Source organism: Opisthorchis viverrini (assembly GCF_000715545.1).
Source record: "Opisthorchis viverrini unplaced genomic scaffold opera_v5_288, whole genome shotgun sequence".
In the NCBI taxonomy this organism is placed as follows: Eukaryota; Metazoa; Platyhelminthes; class Trematoda; order Opisthorchiida; family Opisthorchiidae; genus Opisthorchis; species Opisthorchis viverrini.
The window spans coordinates 2,176-27,361 of record NW_008751946.1 but is presented as its reverse complement, the minus strand read 5'-3'; the positions used below and the strand labels follow the sequence as shown (position 1 = coordinate 27,361).

General features: G+C 44.8%; 1 protein-coding gene across 1 annotated transcript; it reads right to left on the bottom strand.

Annotated features, from left to right (window-relative positions):
• Positions 1–4,455: 4,455 nt before the first annotated feature.
• On the bottom strand, positions 4,456–24,639 carry T265_14894 (hypothetical protein; the record flags this gene model as incomplete). Its single annotated transcript, XM_009175723.1, has 10 exons — positions 4,456–4,739; positions 5,857–5,986; positions 7,911–7,990; positions 10,030–10,109; positions 12,594–12,831; positions 18,450–18,519; positions 19,082–19,200; positions 22,237–22,311; positions 24,447–24,503; positions 24,543–24,639. The coding sequence occupies 10 exons, from the start codon at positions 24,633–24,635 to the stop codon at positions 4,653–4,655; spliced, it is 1,029 nt and encodes a 342-aa protein (XP_009173987.1).
• Positions 24,640–25,186: the final 547 nt, after the last annotated feature.

The following is a 25,186-nucleotide window of genomic DNA, read 5'->3' as shown; positions in this document are numbered from 1 at the left end:
ACTTTCCTGGCTGCAGAAAACGCACAAGCCAGTCCTCGAGGACCTCCTTTGGTGTTATCCTCCACATAATCGGCATCTTCACAACCTGCTAATAAGGTTGCGCTCTTCGAGTATCCGGTGACACAACCAAACAAACGGCGCTACTTGACTATCAGCAACAGAATTGCAAGAGGCTCAGCGGGTCAGGTGAAGAATCAGCCAACTGCCCTTGGTGCCTGATGGTTTAGTGAGCATGCATCTGCCGCATTTTTAACCCCGGGTTTGTCATCCTCCCACTCTCCACTTTGTTCTGCAATAAATGACTACCTGGGTGGTAGTAAATCACGTAGAATATAACACAGAGATATATATCACAGAAAAAACAAAGCTCAAGTACCGTTAAAGTTTCCGGAACTTCCACTAGAATATTTTCCTCCGGGAATCGAGGCTGGAACTCGAAAATAGATTTTATACTTTTGGTATAACGACCCAGTTGGTAGAACAAAAAACAATGGGCGGAGTCGTTTGATTGATAACCGATCACCAGTGCTCTGTAGAGTGCCCTATTAGAAGGACATGGAATAACTTAACAAAGAACAATGTGTTGACGGCCTCTATAATCTCATTTGGCGTTGGTCAGTTTGGGTGCGTGCGTTGACCAATTCCAGGAAGCCGGCCAGCGTCGAGTGGTCACTGGATTAGATTTTTCGCGGATCAGAATCTGCTATCTGGCTTAGTTTCTTATACGCCCACTTCTTTGGTTATCTCTACGCATAAATAACAGGCTAGGTCACCCTCACCATTGGAAATGGAATTAGCCCACGGTAGTCTTCAGACATCAATAATTAACTTCTATCCCCTTTCCGGAATCCGAGGACTCTGAGAACTTGCAGCCTCCCCTCACGTCGTGAGCGCACAATGAAGCGCGTCAGCTTGTCAAGATTCCACTAAAACTACCGCCACTTGGTCCTAGTTCCGTGCCCAGTCCGTGAATTAGTCATCCAATCACCAGTCACTGGCACGTCCACGGTTTCCGAAACCCTTTTTCCATGGCGCTATTCTTGATTCTTTTCCGCCAACACATAACTCGCTACCCACTAGTTGCTAATCGGTGCCATCAGATGGTCAGCTGCTTATCCCAACGCGTCCACCACTTCAGGTCCCTGATTACCCTTTTGCAAATCCTTTTATCCCCTCAGTGGGTATGGCCAGTTCACTGACTCCTCCCTTCCACTGCTTTCAATGCTCATCTTAGGATTATATGACGTTCCCTCCATTGATTCTACTGTTCTTTTTTTCAGCCCACATTGTTGTTCGGATCATAGGGAGTTAGCCCCCATTCTGTTCCGCTGTTTTCACCACCCCCTCTTTTTCCACAATTACTTTCCCTAGCTCAGAACTTCATCCCAAACGACCTCATTCTCTTCCTTACTTCATTGCCTTTAATGATGCCCTTATAGTTGTCTGCTCACTCTTACCCAATTTCCATTCTTTACGAGGCTCGTGTGCAGCAGCCCAGCCATTCTCTATTAGTACGACTGCAACAGCGTACACTACCTATTCCCGATGTTTCTTCTGCTCTCCCAGGATAGTAAATCAGCTGGCCGGCCGATTTAGCCAAGGGGTGTCTGTATTATCTGCTTCCGAGGTGACCACAATCAGAAAACACAATAACACCACGTGGTGCCACCATCTGATGCACGGTCCCAACTTAATTCTTGCATTGATCCCCTACACTCCTTCTATACTGTGCAGCACTCTAACCCTACCTACTACACTGCTATCCAGTAAACTTGCTATGGTTGATTGTAACATATGCGATATTACATTGCACGAATCTAGTAGCCCTCAACAAATTGTTCTCTCTGTGCAGCCTGATCGTGAAGACTGCCATTCATTATGACGACTCTCAAAGTCATTTACAGACCTCCTCTCCAATTATCACTTGCAACCACAGCAAATTACCTGAGTTGTTCGGTCTTTTTCTCCATACCCGTGCGACTTTACGATCCCGTGGATAATGAGGAAACGACTGCAACCAGATAGCCATAGAAATAGGCAACTCCGGTTCATCTAAGTGTTAAACGCTATTTGTTGATGGGAAATGGATTTTGGGTCAAACGAAGAGAACATCATCCAAAGGATGCGAATCCCCAAAACATTCGTCGAAAAATGCACACCGGATGTTAGTCATTGGGTGCACATGGAAGTGGGCTTCAAGATAGTACGGGGATGGGAACATATGTATGAACGTTAACTTATCTTTTCCTTTTGTTGCCTCGTTGGGCCAGGAGATCCGAGCCTTGAGGCCTAGCAAAGCGGGCCCACCATATACTTGAGTCAACCGCTATAAACCCGATCGAAATGAGCTACCACACCGTATCAAACTGAAACCAAGTAAGCACAATGCGGCCGCCGTATTATCAATCCTTCGTAAAAAGTAACGCCATGCTACGGAGGCCTTTCCGGCTGCGAAGTGTTTTTCTGTTGAAGTTAAAATCTCCATGACAACTATCTAAATTATCTTCGTTTCCAACAAAGCGCGACGTGGATGAGGGACGCAAAATAATTGGAACATCCAACAAACTGAACAACTCCGGACCCGAGGGAGCAGTTGAGCAATGAAAACGGTTGCTCATTTTTACTCCACATGATTGGTTAGTTGATACATTTCTCATTAGATATATTCAGATAGGTTGTGGTCTATCGAATACAGCGCATGTGCAAGTAAGGTCATGCATAAACGGTTGCTGATAAGCTTCAAGAATGGCAGATAGCCTTGTATCGAAGATGAACACAGATGACTACTGGCATATCTTAAGGACTGCAGCGAGCGCCAACTATCGAGAAGGTTCAACAGTAGCGTGTAATGACACCACATGTCCGTACGATTCAAAAACATTCCGTGAAGATAGGCGAACTAGTTGCAAACTGATTTGGTTTTTTCGAGAGACCCACCTGGAACCCAGCTGAATCTCTCTTTAGTGGTGTTCTCATTAGATTACAAAGATATTCTGTGAAGATCTTGACCTGATTTGACGAAAAAACTTAGATACACAACTACGGGAGTCCACTGTAAAACAGAATGTGGTGCTCGAAAGCAGCCGCATCCAGGGGGGTCGACCTCACAACATCCACTCTTTTAGATCACTTCCTTCGGTAACTGGGTTGAGTGTGTACAAATGGAATTAGGTGGCTCTATTTGCCTTGAAAAAAAAAAACTGTACAAATCAGAGCTTGCGGGGTGGACAGTAGTTAAATGATTGAGGTCATATCAATCCCAGACGTCTCCATCATATATGTATATCGAACATTCCAATCTCGGGGTCTGTTGTTTACACCTACCTTAGGATTGGAAACTATTCAACATATCGTGACGCTCAGTCGATGCATTACAATGGTCTACCAGTGTTCGGCAGACCACTTAGTCGCTCAGAACACTGACCGCCGTTATTGCCAGTTTGGTAGGGGATCCCCCTGATGAACAGGAAACAAAATGTCTGTCCCAAGAATGGACTGCCGAATATGGGAGGATGGCCTAGGCAACCCCTGCAGTTCCCAGGTGAAAACACCCCGGTGGGTCCACCTCGTCTACCACCACAGTGTGTGACTGAGGAACAAATGTTTTAGTATACTGGATTCAGTATGGCAGCTAATCATCCTGTATATTGGTCACCGTATCAGTTCATGGGGTCACATGCAATAGGCTAGTAAACTACTCGGTTCAAACAGTTGTGGCAACGGGACCAACTAGTTTTATTTGCACATCTGCATTTGTTGAAACGATAAATGGGGACAATGAAATAGCATAAGACTTGTACGTACTAATACAAAAGCAGTTACTGGAAAACTGATCATCTTTGGATTAGTTCCGTTCATCACCGTTAAGCGCATTCACTTGTTCAATGACGGCGAACCACTCAAACTCAAAATTAGGGTCTAGACCGAACGCAGAGTGCAGTTTTCTTAGTAGGAATATGTACGTTGTATCCGTGGATGTTAACACAGTACCCACTCCGAATAAGAAGAGCGGCTGCTGCGGATAAACTCCAGAATTCACAGGCTAATAAGTGTGTAAAGGAGCACTTTCCAAGTGGGTCTGTTAAACATACATAGGACTAGACGCAGCCCTTCTAGACTTAGAAGTCCTGACTGTGAGGGCCTGTTATTTGAGTTCGGTTTACTGACCTGTCACAAATTCTAAGTTCGGAACAATAGAAAGTCATCGAACATGGCTCCAAGCTACTTGAATTATTGAGAGGAGACGTTCGCGAGTAAAGAACCTCCCTGAAGAATACTTATCTACATTGATGTGGACAACTAGGTTGGATCATTGGGCGCGATAAGTTAGGACACCTGAATAGCAGTATTCAAAATAGTACTGGTTTTCCATCAATTTATCCACCTATGGAACCGCGTTGAGTACCCGCAGAGAGACATCCGGAGGACCGCTTTCAGCAACTTAGAGAACCGTAAGCCGAGTAGATCATTTGTGAACAAGATCTGATGAAATATTGTACAGTGCAGGAACTGATTTGGCATCAAACAGAAGTAGAAGACTACGTTTTTCGAAGCGGCATGGCTAGAGAAAGCACTATCTAGAAGCGGGTCAAAAAACAACACTAGCAAAGAGAGATAGTGAGGCTGCAACGAAGAGCACAGTATACTCATGGTCATAACCATTCACGGGGATTCTTCAGCACTTCAATCAGACTTTGATTCCGAGGATCCTTAGAGTCTTCATAGCAGTAAACCCATTGCTGATCGAGAAAAAAATGGAAAGTGGAACGAAAGCTAACTACATGAGTATGTTATTCCACTCAAATATCGATCGTCTAATAGCAATGAAAATTGTCGTGTAAGCTGGTGAATTCAATAGCCCATGGTAACAACTCAATCGTCCTTAGTCAGGGGGTCGATCTTTCTTGGGAGAACATCCCCAAGAACTTTCTAAAAGCGAGTTATACTGTGCGTAAATCCGATGATACCTTCAAGCCATGCACTAATATTATGGATCCCCTTCATTACCCCCATAGATATTTCCTACAGAGACCACTTTTACAGTTCACAGACCCCGTTATCATGATGAAACTTACCAGAACTTGCTCATTAGGAAATCAAACCTTCGGAACACAAATCAAAAATGTTGATGGTGCCGCCAGACGTGTAGTTTGACGAAGTCTGTAAATTTTGGGTCTAACTCAACTGTCTTGACTTATACCAGCTAAGAATGAAGATATGTCAAGGTTTGGAGATATTTGAAGGAAAGTATCTGGAACCTTTTACATAGATCCAATAAATGCGTCGACGCAGGTGTGTCATCGTCAAGTTCTACAACTTCAGAATAGCTTTTAAGAACCGTATCCTGGGTGTATGAGGACTCCTTAGTACAACCAACAACATCTTTAGAAAAGTGGTTTGACAACTGAGAATCAATTACCGAAGTTGGTAAATAGTCCCATCAAGAGAGCCCTGGGGACCGTTGCTCGTAAGAGCATGAAAGCTCTCCAAAAGCTTTCTACAAGTAGGGTTGTTTAATAGGTGTGTCTGCTTCCTGCATTTTTGCTTAATTCATCGCTGAAATATGTAGACGACACTCTTCTCATTTTTCAAAGCAGTAGAGAGTGCGGGCATCACTAGAAGAGCTTACCAGGGTCATCCAGTCCTTCAGCGTGTGCTTTGCGCTCACAAAGTGTGAAGTCATATTAAAGAAAGTGCATATTAAAGAATATGCCACCAAACAATAAGGAGAAGCTTGAATTTGTGGAACACTATACAAATCTTGGGAGTTGCATTAGCTCTGAGAGTAGTGCGACGGAAGAAATCAACGTTTAAAGGTTAGAATTATGTCTCCCGTAAACGAACAGGAAAACGTACTGCGTGTAAAGGTAATGACATCAGGATGCTTTCGACCCGAGCTTCTGGAGTTGCCAAACCGAATTTTGTACCACGATCGTAGATTAGGTTGAACTCGACGTAGCGACCTCGCCGTACCAATTGCCATTCACTGCAATGAAGGTGACGGGGATCAAAAACATAAATGACACATACGAAGTCATTTGCTGGTTTCTTTTGGTGGGGGGGTCTGTAGTTAAAAAGCACTTACTCACAAGACGCAGGTGCTCATCCAGAGAGAAGTTTTAACGAGACAAATTTGGAGACACGCTACGTTACGTTGCAACCTTCCTCCGTCTAAATAACAAATTCCCCACAATATAGATGATTTTCGGGTTCTCCAGAAAGAGCCACTACTACAGAAATGTCCTATCACTCCAGAGCTTTCGCTATAAGCACGGTTTATACACTAATCCGCTATGTTGTGATCATTTTGTACGAGGTTAGCCGATAATTAAGCACTGAATGCGCTGCAGCGCCAATCGTTCGACCAGTTCATAACTGCGATGTCAGTGAAATTAATATAGCTGGAAGACGGGATGAAGCCGTACATTAAAACTGGATAAAACTCGAACTTCCCATGGTAAGCCTTGCTCTCGTGTCTTCGCTGTTTTTCCCACTGGAAAAACCCCTAGTTCCTGTTTACCTAGAGGACAGAGATTGATACTCTTTCATCCACGTTCACCATACTGAACTGGTGAGCGTGAAACTCGAAGATCGAATATCGGAAGTATTCTTTCTGGAGGAAATGAAACACTCCATTCCATTATCTTATAATATTTTGAAAATGCATTTTGAAATGCAGTACTCTGGTATAGAAAGCATGCAACCGTTCTGGCTGATCATCGTTCCACAAAGAAAGACCTTCAAGAAGGAAAGATTGGAGGATCATCCAGGGGATGGAGATCACTGCATCTCCGACCCAAAAGCGAAGTTGACTGGCTTGGACCAAAGGAAAGCGTTCAGACCTACTGAACTCAAGTGCTACATGTCGGTTTTCTATCTACTCCTTTTGTATCGTGTCCAGTCGACTAAGCTTCAGCGGTAACCAGGTGAACAAGATATAGTTCCCGGGAATTTTCGAACAATTTACTTTCAGATAAGTAAAGCCGACCAATACTTTACAGGCAAAATAATAAATCACCAATAAACTACTTGGCATTCTACCTGGAACTCACAAGCTACCCCAGTTACTTCTTCACCGGTTAGACTTCACGGCATTCGATGAAGGCTGATTTCGAACAACAATACATTTAGGAGTATATCATGACTCCTCATGTAGTGTTCACACAGCCACACTACATAGCAGTATGGTTTCAAGCCCATTAGTGAAGTCTGTGTAGGAGAAACTATCTCAATTTGGCGTTACTAGCGGCAGTTCGGACGCAACGTTACATGCAAATGGAATCAAGTGTATATCCTAGTAAGTCACAAGGCTGTTCCCGACAAAGCATACCAGCCGGCTGACTGAATGGAAAGCAAATAAGTGGCCAAGAGAAAGCCACTATAGAGGCCTTGCAGTCAATGGCTTAGAAGATCGTTTCAGACTGAAGAAAATGAGAATAAAACCACATCATGACTCGAATTGAACAGCACTTGCGAGTAAGCGTCGGATTGATAGCAAGAATGACTGGATTTCTTCAATAGTCTAGGACATTACCTGAGCTGAGAGCATTACAAGGCTACTGAAAAACCTCAGTCTACATTAGTCAAAGACAGATACGTGCAGGGCGCTTCGCGCATTCTCACTTTGCCAGAGATAAGCGGTTGACTGATCCGTTAGAGGGCGAAAGGTCACGAGGACCTCGTTCGGTTTCCACAGAGGCCGCGAGCGAATGTGCAGGCCTGATGTGGTCCATATGAAGTTCCTAACTCCTATGAATGCCCGATAAATGATTCGGCTACAGGAAGCGCCTACCCAAAGTGAACATGCATGCATTTTCAATCAGTTGTCATTCGTGATAACCTTCATAATTGGATGTAAGGGCAAAGGTAATGGGTCAGACCATGTTTAAAATAAATCCGAAGATACTCACCGTTCAAGATCTCCGTACGGCGTGTCTTTACGTCGCTCCACAATGGGGAGATAGGCCGGTATAATCGCCTCCGCACATGACTAGGATTTAAATGATGAACAGATAATGGATAGATTGTAAGTGCCCAAATTATCCTCCGAACTCACATCCCCTCCTTATTCAAGGGACTGCGACAACCACGAAGAATTCTACGTTTTTGTGACTTTATCGGGAGCCTAAATTAGTTCCAGAAGTACTAAATATCACTTTTTGTTCTGCATCTATAACGAATTTGGAGTGCCAAAGACACTGAACTCAATTACTGTGGCCTACGTTATCTGTCAGGAGGATTCAGTCCTACCAGAATTGGTGGTCCCACAGTTTTCCTGCAGTAGTCGTCAACACTTTCATTTGTTCGGGGATGTTTGACTGACTGTCCATATTAAGCGAAAATTCTGACTCACTTTCCCATTAAACTACTGTTTTTTCTAGCATTTTCATTGTATGCAAAATTTTTTACTACAAGGCTAAACTCCTCATTTCAACGGGATGAGGAAGGTCGAAAGTGAGTTGTTCATCTGCCATCGAAAACTAAACCTCTTATAGATTATATCGAGACCCAAACAGCACATGACCAGACCAGATCTGATTAAAATCAGCGAGGGTATGTGGGCTACAAAGCTGAGACAAGTATCCCTTTTCATTTCGGAAGGGCTTGGTAAGTGGTCGGTGGTTCAATAACTGGGCAATGTCTCGCGTTTGACACAAAAGCCTTGAAGTAACACTTACAAACTCACACAGACAAGCAAATTAACCAGTGCCACCCAAAAGGGATCATCATCTGTAACTTCTTGAACCGGATAATCCAGGACCAAAACACGATCAAAATGGTTTGAAATTCCCCGCCCATCGGACGTGAGATTTAGGCACCCCACTTACTGGTAGGACCTTTCAACTGACATTGAAAACTGAACTAACACGCTAATCAGAAGAGATCTTGCAGATTCTTTATCCTTTTGCCTTAAAACTCAGCCAACTTTGTAACCTACTAACTTGGTCGGGCGAAAACTTTGTGTCAAAGGCGAGATGTTGCCCATAACTTCTCAATCAGCTCGAAAGACTTTTCAATTTCCTTTATTAAAACGGTAATTGCCTGTATGGTTGAGGAAGCATTCAACCAAAATTTAACGACCAAGGAAGGAATTCACACGGAGTTCTCGAATCCCTCCCTCGCAGAGGAACAGTGTATTCTTTAGTGCTGAATACACACCACATGCATTATAAACCCAGTTGATTGCTCGCATTGCAGTTACACAAATGTCTACAGGAAACCAGCGGTATCTGCAATCTCATGATAGGAAACTCACGAACACGTGAACCGTTACAATTCTGGTTGATTCAACAAAAAACGGCATGCCTATTATAGGTCCCCAGAAGGTGAAGTGTGGATAGTTTCGTGAAGGAAACTACTCCAAAGTTGCCGCATACAGTAAACAAGAGAATCAGCTGGAATTCAGACAGTTCTCCCATGAAAACCGAAACTTGGTATGGTGAAGTGTGAATACCTTTCAAAGACCCAGAAGGAACGATCAAGTTCCCGTGGGAACTTCCTCTAAACACTTTCTAAAAATCAGCGTCCCCACATATCATTAGCTAGTCGCGCGACTTCTGCTGAGAAGTGACTTGAATCGAACACTGCATAGTATCTCATAATTATGAGAAGCGAAAGTTTTCCCGAAGGTCATTGAATAGATGGTTAACATGAGTGAAAAGGAAATGGACTTTCTGTTTTTGTTTTGGAGTAAAGTCCAGTGTGTACCCTACTTCTATACTGAAATGAAAGTTGAAAGGATAACAATGATAAGCAACGCGTGATAAAAATAAATAAATCGTTCAGCTGTAGCACCCTTTTGGTGCCTAATTGCCATGCCACCAGAAGGTGGCACGAGGGCCGGAATACTGCCAGTTTACCCAAGCCTAAAGAGGAGAAGTCGAGAAGTAGAGGTCAGGTTCGAACCACGGATCTTTCGGTCTGTAAATTCGCCCTCTAGCTACTGAGCTGTCCAGCCACCAATGCGTGATAAACAGGTTACCAGTGTAGAATATTGGTAGGCAATATGTTAGACCAAACAGAACTCACACGAACGAACTCGAAAACTTGCTGCTGCGATTGTCCTTCAAGATCATCAAAGAAAATGCCACCAACTCCGCGAGTTTCACCTATCGGAATCCCAAGAGAGGTAGAAATAAATCTCCCTTAGAACGACTGGAAACTAAAACTAGTTGGGGCATAAACGAGCTTAAGCACCATGTGAGCTCATGGACTAGCGGCTCAGTTCAAACGTCACGTGTTGCTGTGATAAGTCGTAAACTGTAAGATTTGTACCGATGGCACAGCAGATGGATTACAAAAAAAGCGTGTAACAAAATCACGATTAACTTTATCACGATGCTGTCTCAGTTACTGATAAGAATATCGGTCGCCGAACGGCGTTTCACAATCCAGACCCATCTTATCAAATTATATCTGCCGGACGAGCGCGCTACCAACTAAGTTACAGCATAAACTGTTTCAGGTAATAAATGTGCACTTAAAGGGTCATCATTATCGACAGCATAACATTCGTGTTCAACATCAATGCTTCACTGCCATACAACCATGATTTATTTGAAAGCCTTATTCTAAAGAAAAGAATAAAGTTGGACGGGGAAGGGACTTAGTGCTAGCTTAACACAATCATTCCGAGGTGCCTACACCTCCAGACATTCACTCAGACAATCTGGATAGAAACTGACAACAAGAACGCCACTGACATCGATTGGCAGTCATGTCTTGCAGTGTCTCCAACCAGGCGCAGTGGGGATCACGCGGTCCCGATTCTACTCAAAGGGTAGTCCCAGTAATCAAGAAACTCTGTAGTAAGATATTAAGTGTTTGTTACGCAGTAAACTGACGACAACTGAGCTGAAGTAAGGTGGGAACATTGAAGGAGGAAAGGTTCCACGATCTGGTCATCCTGTCAAAGGGAGAAAGAGTGGAGTTCAGTTCAACAACGTGGGCTTGAAAACAGTGGTGGCTTCCGCAAGAACTAGTGCATCGTTCTAAAAAAAACTTCTGAAGAACACCTAACATACTTCTAGCGGTAGAAACGAAACAGAGGCCACATCTAGAAGATGAGCAACAGGCCAGTCAGTGACCGGTTGTCAGAGCGGTAGATGTCTCTCGATCGAACGAGTTTAACTGCAAATTGTGACTACCACCAACACTGAGCGAAGCCGGGTTTTCAAAAGCAGAAAAGTTAGGTAGGGGTGAGACACTTTCGGGATCGGAAAAGGGAACCAATTCTTTAAACACTGTCCGGGTTCTACAACTGAAAGTGTTTTCAGTTGCTGAAGCGTGCAGACAGCACAGTTGGGTTAAAACAGGGTCAGTTTTGGAGTGAAACGTGGTTTGTAAATTGAAAGATATTTTCGCAAAATGCACCCATTTGCAAGTTAAATTGGTGTTAACTTTTTCTTACCATCTTGCTCGGATCGACTAGGTCGCTCTAGAAACGGATCAGATACTCGTTCAAAAGTGTTGTTTACCCCGTTATGCATGTCACTGTTTAGTGAATAATGGGTGATTTTGGCAGGCAGCGTGCGGGTGGGATGTGAACCTAGGTATCATAAACTGCCCCCGCTCAGCATAATTTATCTAGACGGCATAGCAGAGAGAATATTAGACAAACTGAAAAGTAACTGTTTGATAGTCTCAAATTTTCGAAGTGCGGGAAGCTTCAGCCAGCCCAGCATGTGCGATGCAGACAAAATTGAAGACAAAGACTGATGGTTTTACTCTAGTTTGCTACACGTGGATACCTGGTTCCCTAGGTGAAGTAGCTGTTGTTGTTTTCCGAGCCAGAGCATCCATATCTGAAAACGGCCCACGCGAAAAGCCATTGGCTGGAAAGCCCTGTCTCAAGGGAGCGCTCGTCAGTACAGGGCTACAAGGGTAGGCAACGCCCATCCATTCTCAAAAACCTAAACCTGAAGACTGTATATTGAACCTTAGTCCAGTGGCCTGCATGGTACTAAAAACTCTGGTGGAAGAGTTGTTCGCTAATCTTGGCTATTTTTTTTTACAACGGTTCATTAGTGCGTTGTCCTTAAGCGGATCGAAGTGCATTGAGGTCACCTCGACACCGGTTCAGCGTTGTCCTTAAGCGGATCGAAGTGCATTGAGGTCACCTCGATTGGCGAAGAATCTTGGGCAACAAAATTGCAAGCTCAGCAAACACCTCCACCACCAACTCAACCAACCGACCTATCAACACCATCATCCACATAAAACTACAGACTTGTTACATCAGTGCTCTCTGATACAGCCAAATAAACAGCCAATGTAAGCTATCTCTGGTCCCACGACGAGGCCAAACTTCTTCCGGATGGTCTACTAAGTTGGTAATGTTTTGGTCTACTAAGTACGTGTGTGGCAAAGAAACTTCAAAATTCAATTGGTTCAGCGAAACATGGAGCGGTTGATGAGGCACTAGTTCAGCAATCGAGAGTTTCCGGGTGAGGCAACTGTTCCTGGGAAAACATACCCCAACTCCTCTTAAATCTGGCACCTTATGGTTTTAGAATCACTTCACAAAATGAACACCAATAACTTACGCCCGTTTGATGAAGGCGAACAGGTGGCGAAAAAACAATAAAACTAACCTCGATGCTTCAAAAAGAAGTACTCGTCGCACCATTTCTTGAAGCGTGGGTAATATGTTGGATCGTGTTTGTCACAGGCTAGCTTCAATTGCTCGTGAAAGTGCCGCGCATCCTCCTCGAACAGATAGTAGGGAGTCAAATCCGAGCCACCACCGTACCACCAACTCTTACGACCATCAGACTGGATGACTTCGAAGTAACGAAAATTGAAGTGTGTTGTTGGAACGAAGGGATTCAGCTAAATGTAAACAAGTGAGGTGGATTAGGAGCCTACTCTGTAATACTTTCTGAAGCAGCCCAAACAATATGTGATTTAAAGAGGGACAAGGAGAAAGAACAACCAGGAGACTCCTGTCTGAAGAATGTACCATTCTACCAGTCATATTGGTGTTCCCATCTGTCATTGCAATTAAAGTCAGGTTGTTTCTGTGACACTGTCGTTGTTAGGCTCCAAAAAACTGACCGTCAACTATGTTACAAGTTGTGTTAATTCTATGTCATCTTTCGGCCAGGGAATCCATCAAAGCTAATGAAACGAACCTCCGCTAAATCCTAAGGCCTTGAAAGTATCAGCCAAGAAACTACGCAAAGCGCACATTAACACATTGCGTCGTAAAACCTCATGAAGGGGCGAATGGTCAGTATGTTCACAGCTACTTGAGGGCGAAAATCACAATGACTGTCCGTAACATTGAATACAGCTCATGACAAGTCAGCGAAAATAAGATAATAAGATAATCGTACAGCTGTAACACCCTTTCGGTGCCCAGCTGCCATGCCACCCGAAGGAAGCACGAGGGCTGGGATACTGCCTGGTCGCCCAAGCCTAGACAGGGAAAGTTGAGGAGCAGAGGTCGGGTTCGAACCACGGACCTTCCGGTCAGTAAATTCTCGCTCTAACCAATCGGGCCATCTCGCTCCCCCACAAGCGACCAAAAGTTCTTTGACGAAACTTGCGAAGCTCCTGTTTAAAAGTACGGCGTCCACAGGCTTAATCCTAGGACACTGGAATATTTCCGATAGCTAAACAATGAAAAAAACATCTGCAAGGGGAAATGTAGCTTCTCCAGACAAAAGTGACCGTGGCAAAATTAAATGCTTCCTTGAAGCTCAGCCACAGACTAGTGTCCGGCTGACGTGGAACACCTGTTAGGCATCATATATATTCAGTGAGAGAAGATTTGAACTTGTATTTTATTGCTCCAAAGCCAATACAACATGGGCTGTATTGTCTTGTTTCTCCACAAACAGACGACGAAGAGGAACCCAATATCACCATGCATGTAGCAATCACTTCGTTGTACCAAAAAACGCCGGATGAAATTTGTTGGCTCTAGCATCTAGTTTTTGAGTGCATATGACCTTCCGTCTACAGTTCCAATAGGAAACATAGAACTGGAACAGACCCACTGCACTGTAATGCGTTGGCGACAAGATAGTGATCCCTTTGTTTGCTGTGCATGTGCCAAAGGCCTTTGGACCACGATTTACTGTAAACACAAGTTTCCTCAAACAAAAATTAGCTAGCAAACAATTTGTTTTCTTCACGACCTGGCGACACCTTTCTGTGTTGCATAATTAAGGTGAGGCTGTTGAAGACAGCTTCACATAGCCTCCGTCGTTAACGTTGACGGAGGCAACCCGATTTGTCTACGAGGATTTCTACTAACCATGTGACTGTTCGAAACATGTTGACCACTGGCCGTTGGCTTCGTGAGGCTGTGACAGCTTCACATAGCCTCCGTCGTTAACGTTGACGGAGGCAACCCGATTTGTCTACGAGGATTTCTACTAACCATGTGAGTGACTGAAACATGTTGACCACTGGCCGTTGGCTTCTTCGCTGAGCTGGGCAATTTGGTTGCAAACGTTTCATCACCAATCGAGGTGATATCATCAGTGCGTAGTTGTGCGTAGCGGTGGGAAAACTGGGGGTCGCGCGTTTTTCAAAGTGCGAATATAGCTAGAAGAGGTTGTTAGTAGATAGCAGACAATGTGAAGGACAGTACATAGCTTTGGGGGCACCTCCGTCCGTATTCGCGAAAGGAAGAACCACCACCGTCAAGGAGCCCTTAGTTCAATTCGCTCAATCAATTTGAGGTCCACAAATCTTCTGTTTGTCAATAAGGTCGTGTTGACAATCACTTACGATACCCCTCAAGACACTGAAGCACGCCGATTAGGTTACCCCAAGGACCGATTGCAAATATCTAGATATAAAATATACTTCAGCAAGTTACCGGTAGAGCAATGGTGGTCAAGCCCATATTGGTTGTCGGTTGGGAAGATGTGACTCTCCAGGTTACTTACAAGCCTGACTCCAGATCTTCGGATACACTTTGGACGAAAGGCACAGGACAATAGTTATTCTGATTGTGTAGAGAACTACGCATATGGCTAAGGGGTAGGTTAGGATTTTGCGGGGATAAGTTAACCGCACCGTAGGAGGCGACGTGTGGTTTGAACGAATTCTGGGACACAGATGTGAAACAAACCAGACCGGAATTTTCAGGAAGAAGTGAAATGGGCCACAAGGAAGCTGGACAATTGTCTGGCATTTCCTTCAGGCGGCAGGCTCAGGGTCATATTAGATTCGAGATCAGGGAGATAGGTGGAAGGAAAGAACTGATGACTTATCTCTTTTGTAAGATTCCGAATGAGGTTCCTTCCGTCAGGTGTACTGGTCGGGTGATCGGCTTCAGGACTGGTTTGCGTATCCTTAGCCTCGGTGATGAAGGCCTTGAAGGGTTGTGTGAGACGAACTACTCAGGACAGAATGCAAGGAAGGTTTGGGAACTACAACATCCATACGTCCGGCACGACTGGCATCCTGCTTCAGGATTTGAGTTAGTTACCCACTCATAGTTTCCATAGGATGGGTGGTGGTATGTTCCTGGAGGGAAGAGTGAGGCATCTGCCTGTGACATCTTGTAAGCAATGAGACCTAATAAGGGCATAGACACGCTAAACTGAACATAAGTCGGCCCGTTTAGGTATACATGCAGTCGACACCCTTATTCTATCAGTAGTATCATAGCAACCACGCGTCATTCACCTCTTCCTGCTTCTCAGGCTGGGGCCCTCAGACGTTGTACCAAAGCCCGGTGCTGTGATACAAGTGGCATCCCCTAATCAAGGCAGTGGTCAACATTTTCTATAAAGGAGAATGTCGGTAGCTCAGGTAGCGTAGATGGTCGTTGGCTTGTTCGCTGAGCTGGGCAATTTGGTTGCAAACGTTTCATCACCAATCGAGGTGATATCATCAGTGCGTAGTTGTGCGTAGCGGTGGGCTAGTGGTTGTGCACAACCACTAACCCACCGCTACGCACAACTACGCACTGATGATATCACCTCGATTGGTGATGAAACGTTTGCAACCAAATTGCCCAGCTCAGCGAACAAGCCAACGACCATCTACGCTACCTGAGCTACCGACATTCTCCTTTATAGAAAATGTTGACCACTGCCTTGATTAGGGGATGCCACTTGTATCACAGCACCGGGCTTTGGTACAACGTCTGAGGGCCCCAGCCTGAGAAGCAGGAAGAGGTGAATGACGCGTGGTTGCTATGATACTACTGATAGAATAAGGGTGTCGACTGCATGTATACCTAAACGGGCCGACTTATGTTCAGTTTAGCGTGTCTATGCCCTTATTAGGTCTCATTGCTTACAAGATGTCACAGGCAGATGCCTCACTCTTCCCTCCAGGAACATACCACCACCCATCCTATGGAAACTATGAGTGGGTAACTAACTCAAATCCTGAAGCAGGATGCCAGTCGTGCCGGACGTATGGATGTTGTAGTTCCCAAACCTTCCTTGCATTCTGTCCTGAGTAGTTCGTCTCACACAACCCTTCAAGGCCTTCATCACCGAGGCTAAGGATACGCAAACCAGTCCTGAAGCCGATCACCCGACCAGTACACCTGACGGAAGGAACCTCATTCGGAATCTTACAAAAGAGATAAGTCATCAGTTCTTTCCTTCCACCTATCTCCCTGATCTCGAATCTAATATGACCCTGAGCCTGCCGCCTGAAGGAAATGCCAGACAATTGTCCAGCTTCCTTGTGGCCCATTTCACTTCTTCCTGAAAATTCCGGTCTGGTTTGTTTCACATCTGTGTCCCAGAATTCGTTCAAACCACACGTCGCCTCCTACGGTGCGGTTAACTTATCCCCGCAAAATCCTAACCTACCCCTTAGCCATATGCGTAGTTCTCTACACAATCAGAATAACTATTGTCCTGTGCCTTTCGTCCAAAGTGTATCCGAAGATCTGGAGTCAGGCTTGTAAGTAACCTGGAGAGTCACATCTTCCCAACCGACAACCAATATGGGCTTGACCACCATTGCTCTACCGGTAACTTGCTGAAGTATATTTTATATCTAGATATTTGCAATCGGTCCTTGGGGTAACCTAATCGGCGTGCTTCAGTGTCTTGAGGGGTATCGTAAGTGATTGTCAACACGACCTTATTGACAAACAGAAGATTTGTGGACCTCAAATTGATTGAGCGAATTGAACTAAGGGCTCCTTGACGGTGGTGGTTCTTCCTTTCGCGAATACGGACGGAGGTGCCCCCAAAGCTATGTACTGTCCTTCACATTGTCTGCTATCTACTAACAACCTCTTCTAGCTATATTCGCACTTTGAAAAACGCGCGACCCCCAGTTTTGTCACCTCTCTTCCTCCCCCGAACCTGCTTTTGTATAAATCCCAGACTGGACCTACTGTAGAGTAATATGGTCTTATTTATGACGATGTTTTTCTACACATCGCTCACGTTTTGAGGATATTCCAAGGAAAATTCCGCATTCTACTGACTGCCTTCCAATTACTCAGTCTATGGCTGTCAGGGCTTCGCCAATCTCTCGCAAGCTATTTTGTCGCTACCACTACAGTGCTATACGGCAACGAAGCATCGGTGTTGAACACTGATGTCATGCTGTCGATGATAATGATGATGATGACTACAAAACTAAATACTCAGGGGAACTAACCACTTCCATCTGGCTCCAGCAAACGTTCAGTATCCCGATCCGCTTGCTTACCCTTGGCCCTGATTATTAAGTATTAGCCTTCGGCTGCCAGAATCTATCCAGTCTTCATGACAGAACACTACTCATAAGGTTACTAAACGCTTGCCCACGATCGGTTTCGCTTTTTTTGAGGCTAATCATGGGCACCATCCTCGGATTTCCGACAACCTTATGTGCTACTTGGATTCAAATTCTGTGCGCTTACCTGGTGAGCTTCACGAAGAGCGAAACCGGTCATGTGCAGCCAAGAAGTTCTCACCAACCTTATAAATAGTATTCGGTGAGATGTACTACAATGTCTCGAATACAGTATCAACCGAAACGCTAGACGGTCATGTGCAAACACAATCAGTTGAAGGATATCATACACAGGAGATTTAGCTCAGATTCAGATGGGTCACCCGTAAGAAAAATTTAGTTAACAAATGAGTGCATTTATTTTTTCCTAGAAATGCCCACCTCTGAATTCCTGTTTCTTAGAATCACCTAACTATCCACTAATCCAGTCAGGCTTCTATGACACTCTTACGTCATTCGACACGTTTCCCTCCGCTCACTGAGACAGCGACGGCTACCAGCACTCTTTGCAGAGTAAAAACTGGAGCAGCGCGATCAAACAAAAGCGCAAAACTGAAAGACAGCCCAATACCTATAGAACCAATTGTTTCAGGAGAGAAAACTCAGTCAACTCAAAAAAAGGCGTGTACAAAATGGTGGTCAGGAACAGATAACCCACAGCCTAATGCTATGGGTTAACGATGGAATAGCATTCCGACATTCAAAACGGGTGTTAACACAAGGCCAAAACGTACCGGGTGGATAACGGAACTTATACCGCAAGCAAAAAAGTTGCATTCATTATCGACATTCAGTTCCTGATGTCTAAAACAGTAAAAAAGAAAGCGGGAATGAGCAGTAAGAAGGACCGCTGGACAGAGAGAACTCGTAGATATGTAAATTCCGTAACTTTATCTTAAGTGACAGCGTGTGAAATAGAGATTGGACTGCTCTAAATCTATCGCACACTGACAACTTCAATTAAGTGAAAAAATACTCGGGGGGAGAAACCTAGCATAGGTTCTGATAAAACCCCGGAAGAAGCAGGGATGAAAAAACCCACTTAAAGACGAGAGGAACACCGACGCCGACGCACCGCTACTTTGCTATGCATTGATGATATCGTCCAGACTGGTTATGCTAAGCTAACTTCAGCAAACCTTTCAACTACCAAGCATGATCTCATAACTATCTTCATGTAATCTGAGCTGGCCTTTGGTGTTCAGGCCATCGTTCTACGACCGATGATCACCGGTCACAGCCACTAACGCATGATTGTGCCCATCGTATTGGGAGTCAGGTGACAAGTTTATTCAGTGAATATGTCTGCTGTGAAAAAAACATAAACATGCATTAAGTGGTGGATAGTATACATCCTGATGCTTACCTTACACGCATTTCCTTCACTGCGTTCTCACTGAGCGTACCAGTTATAGAACTAATATTCACTCCTGCCTTCTCAAAAACAGCACCGTTCTCCATAACACACGAAATACCACCGCCGCCCTGTCGAAACAAGTGGGAACAATTTATACGACAGCTACGTATCAACGATTTCAACTCAGCCCAGGTTTAAACGTTTATCAGAGTCATCCGAGAGTGACCACTTCATTGGCAATTATATGGCGCTTCGGTAAAAGGGTAAACCACAATTAGTTAGACTGGACTTTTGATATTAGGGATGATGTACTTGTTAGTAATGTGTCGAAATATTGGTAGCTCGGGTGAGTTTATCGGTTGTTGATCTGCTCACCGAGCTTGGTAATTGACTTGCAGACGTTTCGTCACCATACGAGGAGATATCATCTGCCCAGCATCATCACCCAACTGTGAACTGATGACGTCCCCTCGTATGGTGACGAAACGTTTGCAAATCAATTGCCAAGCTCAGCGAACAGATCAACAGCCACCTGAACAACAACCAATCATATACTTCTTTTCCATTCATCTATGGAGGAAGACATCAATGCAGTGTGCATTTTGTAAGGGTCAGAATGTGGTCCGTGCAACACTTGCTGCAATACAAATCCCAGAAGAATGTGGTGAATAGAATCAACTGCCATATAAAGAGTTTGTGACATAAAAAAGTCCTCCACTGAGCCAGCAGGGGAGCATTGTGGACTGCCCGCGAAAGCCCAGCTGCCCAAACAAGTTTGTCAACCAAATCAAGCCTTTCACACTGGAATGAATGCCTGAGTGCCAGCCATCGCAGCTATCACCAAGGCGTTCGAAACAAGGCCATTTTCTTAGCAATGGGCTATTCCGCCCCTGGTTAACAATTATCTGTGCAGACGCGTTCCAGCATTGTCACGGAAAAACAACGATTCAACGTCATTTATTCAAGTGGAGGCGTCTCCTCATCAAAACACTGGTACACTAGTCCAATTCCTGCTTGATGCCGTTTGTAGACAAAGGCGTCTCACTTTTGCACCCTGAAACGGAATTACAGCAGCTAACTACGGCGTTCGGTTCGGCGGCACCCCGCTTGCACCGGGAATTCAACAAAAAGCGCCGAGTATCCTATAAACGATTGTGAGATAGTGCGCTGCACTGATTTTTGTTATCTTGGCAGCACACTGTCAACGGACCTAACACCTGATAACAAGAAAAACGCATGAATTCAAAAGCTGGTGTGGCATTAGGCCATCTTAAGAAACACATCTGGAGCAACCACCACTTGCGAATAATCATTAGGAGTGCAGCGTACCATGATATTTTGTTGTCTTCATTGGTGTAAAGACCCAAGACCTGGACTCCATAGACAAACAATACGCCCCGGGTTCTCGACTATCACGATCTGCGTAATATCCTTCCAAGCAGACGAAAGGGCCGAATCCCAAACATCGAGGCCCTTTGAAGGACATTGTTGGAATTAAATGCATCCTGATTTAAAAAACAGTTCTGCTGATTAGGTTACGGCGAAAACTCGCATTCCAAGACAACCTAATTACGCCCAGCTGCACAATCGAGTTTGAAATCGGAGACGCCAGAAATAGCACCAGTGGGACAGCTTGTATATAAATCTAAAAACAGTAACTTTCACTTTGTTATGAAATGACCTAACACTCGACAGAACAACACGGATAACGGCTATTCAAGCAGGTGTGACAGGCTTTTGGACAAGATGTATTGCAATAATAGGAAGCAAGCAAGCCATTCGGGGGGAGCTGAATTTGCCAAATACAGCTGCAGCCATATGGACTTGCGCAACACATGAGTCTTAGTAGGATCGTCCTAGTGGGCCACCAGGATAATCACTGATCCAGCTGCTAAACGCAATCATATGGAACCGAGGTAGGCTTGTTTCTGTTGACTGTCAGCCTGAAGATGGCAACATTCTTGACTCCAGAGATAACAGAATACCACCAGCTTATTCATTAACACCTTGACTGTGTGTCAAATAATGGCTCACGGTAACATTCGCATGGGATTGTACCGTATGAGCTATGGCATTACGCTGAGACTTAAAGGAATCGACAGGTCATTCTGGTATCTCGATGATAAGTGAAACCGGTGCCCATTGTTACGCCATTGTGTTTAGGTTGGCTGATGGCTTACAACAGATCTCTGCACGTTCGCTCGCCGATCGTATTCCGTCATATTGATCGCCTCATACCTCATATTTTAACACTGGATGCATAGATGCTCAAAACCACGTGATAATTTGGAGGAGAGGAACACTGACACCGAATAGCACTGGTGGGTGATGCAGTTGGACGGGCATTCGTTGTTGATGTAATGAGTCACCAATTCTGCACATCTTATCAAGAGTCCTTGGGCATTGGTCATACACTCTACACCGCTCCGGTGAATTGGTACACACCCCAACGAAAAGACCATTACCCAGTTAAGCGTACTAACTCACTAGCTTACCCGTTGAGACTGTATTTCCATCCTCACTAGCATTCGGGATCGTGCCCAGCAAAGCCTGTTCCTTTCTAGTTAGGTCTTCAAAAGGACGAAGTGCATTCAAGAGGGGATGAACAAGAAGATCAAAAACCGATACGGTGACATCCTCTCCTCGTCCCATGTGCCCAAGGTGTCAAGGTGGTTACTAGTGTCACAGCACCCTTAAAGTGGAAACAAGCTTACAGTATCATGCGTTCAGAAAATCTCGTTACATATCTGTTGCAGATGGGGAACTGGTACCCACATTCCGTTCAAATTCACGTTCAGGCCATCACTCTGGAGAGTATTTGTGTGAGCAAATAGCTTTCAACACATCTGTCTCGAGCCACTAGTCGTTTCACTCAAGCCGTGCTTCTCCAGGTCATCAGACGGAAGGCATGAAGATAATCTGTTGTTCGGCGACGCCCTTCTGTCTCCTTAACATTCGCCGTTCACCAGCACTCTCATGTTGCTCATCAAACATCGTTTAAGATATCAGCATGCACCGCGTTGGTCGTTGCTTGCTGGCATGACAGGCCAAGATAAACTTCTATCTACTGGAGCCAGGATAAAAAGGCAAGTAAGGTTAGAATTTACCGCTCAGCTAACGTAGCAAAAGGAAAGCGAATAGCAGATATTTGTGTCGTAACTTACCGCTTTCCTATCCCATTTATCTACGCGAAATCTCGCCTGACCATCAATTTTCTCCATTTCGCGACAAAGTTTACCCTGAACAAAAATACGGGGATAGTGAGATGTAAAAGCAGTGAACGACAAAGGTTACGTCGATACCGCAGACGGTAAACTTCACCCTGAATTCACAAACGAACTAAGCTAACGTGCTACTATCTGGGGAAGCCGCGATACCTCCCGTGAAGAGCCGCTGTGAAAGGATGCAGTGGGTCAAGGCGGCATCGAATGTCTGGCCGTGGATAAGATAGAGGGTGTCAATGCATCCTCACCTGCGGCTGGTTTAATACGTGCACCATTTTCGCAGAACGAAACCACTCAGAGGGGACAGCCCAGATTGTTTAGCAGACAATGGAAAGGGAAAATGATGGTTTCACCTTTATTTCTTAGCTACCCCATAAAGAACACCTCATTGGCAAGCATAATTTTTTCATCAAAGAAAAGCATCTTCATACTGATGTGAAAACGTTCGGTTAGATTGGTCTGTAGAACTTGCCCAAATACAAACAGACTCACAACACTACGGCCTTCTCACGCATGTATAGGCCTATTTGACACTTCTCTAAGACAACAACATTATTGGAAATATCCCGAGATATCGGTAGCTTTGGTGCGCTTAGTGATTGCTAGTTAGCCCAAATGCGTACGGACGGTGCTTCCTAGATTAGTGACGAGATGTTTACAGTTCAAATAACAACCATAACATAATAAAACATAACATTGTTTATGGACATTAGGGACAACAGCTAGCACGTGACAGTGGCCGTTATTTCCTACGCTGTGCCGTGTTCAACATTGTACGTGTCACGTCAGGTCGAGAATGCAGCGGACCGTGTTATTTTTGCATCAGACCCAAGAATAAACAGACAGGTCGTTGTGAAATTCTCAAGAACGTTCAAGAGTACTTCCGCAAACAAGGCTTAATATAGCCCCGTAAATGTTTGTCGTGGTTCCATATTCCACGAGAACTCTTCGCTCTTCACTAGATCATCCAGGGGAGGGACTGTTGGGCTTTTGAGTCACGCTGTTCCCCAGCATTTCTTCAATTACATACATCTTGCCTACAAATAGGTACATGAGATAACTCCACCTCAGTAGCAATACCCGGGTGAGCTGCGTTCCCAAGTTCGGGTGAATATCGAAGTAATAATAATGATCTTTTCTTGATGGAACACACAGCACATAAAGTTGCTGAAAACTCGTATGTTCGATACCACTTCACCCTCCACAATGTTCACCAAGTAGGTAAGGTGATCAAAAGATTCATGATTCACGAAATAATATGCGACATACCGGCCAGAACGGTCATGATTCCAAGCTACCCGTGCTTTTTCGTCTCCCCTATTTAGGCCTGAAAAACGTGGCTGTATATCAGCCATGACAAATCCTTCGGGTTTCCAAGCAACATTGCACCGGAAGGGCACTGGGGCTGAAATAAGTGCCCGATACACCGGTATAACCATGAGGTTAAGTGGCTTTCGCTCAACTTCCAATCTTAATTTGAATTCAGAGGCACCTCGAGCGAAGCACATCCCTAACACAGGACCTGTCCGTTTGAAGATGGATGAAGGCGCGAAACATGGAGCAGCATCAACCTTTCTGCTAACCTTAAGGGTAACCACTCTCCCTTCCAGGTTTTATACGAACCTTACATTATCCTACATGCAATCCAATAACAGTAACTAATAATCCATCAATGAGAGGTCGACATTGAAGAAACGGCTCACATGGGCGTCCCATGAACATTCCAAACGAGGTACTGAGCATGGACACAAAAGCGCAACTTAGAACTCCCAAGGATTAGGGCATGGTCAAAAGAAGCCATCTGATACACACTAGACTAACCAGGCCAGTGCGACTGCGCAATATCACAGCCCATCACGAATGCAATAAGCTGTCAGCAGCTGCGTTTCTAAGACAGGTCAAAGATGAAAGCCAGTGAAAATGTAGGAAAAACGTTCAGCTGTAGCATCCTTTCGGTGCCTAACTTCCATGCAACCCGAAGGAAGCACGAGATCTGGGATACTGCCAGGTTGCCCAAGCCAAGACAGGGGAAGTCGAGAGGCGGAGATCGGGTTCGAACCACGGACCTTCGGGTCAGTGAAATCGCGCCCTAACCAACTGGACCATCTCGCCCCCAGTGAAAATGTACCAAAACATGCAGTGTAACCCACCTGAAGTTGCATACACAATGTTTCTATTTTCGCCCGAAAAGAAGAGTCTAGTCTGTTCTGTGGGAGACATTAAGTTGCACTGTCATATAAAATTACAACGAGTTCATCAGACGGTGTGACTGATGGCGACATCCATTCTTGTGGATTCAAATTCCGCAGATCAACGGAGGCGTTAACAATGCCAGGCATATTCCTGAAAGTGAAAATTAATTGAACAGGATGACGATACACAGTAAACGTCATACATGTAGAAAGACGACATTCTACACCCAGGCACATTATACGCACATACATATTACTTTAAAAAGAATGCCAACAAGACTAGCAATAAGGGTGCCACGAAATTCTACCTCAGAGTGGGCTATCACGTGTCCTGATTACATGGGCCAGGAAACTGTTTAACAGATCTCTATCTATTAACCAGCTTTACGTGACTCTTCGGATGTTGCATGAGCATCCTCAAGCTCGTTGATTAATGCCAAAACTCAGCCGAAAGGTGTGTGGGTCAAACCCAGCGTAGATATCTCGGTTGCCTCCGTCAAGGCTGGGGCAACCTGGCATGGTCTCAGTCATCGTGGTTTCTTCAGGCGACATGGCACCTGTTCAATGAAAGAATGTTGCCGCTCGAGGAAGCTGCTGAGCATCCCTCGGCCTAGCTCAGTAGGTTGCTGGGGAACGCCAACCGTCGCAAGAGAACTAGATCCAATTTCTACCCGATTTTAATACCCGCAATTTCAAAT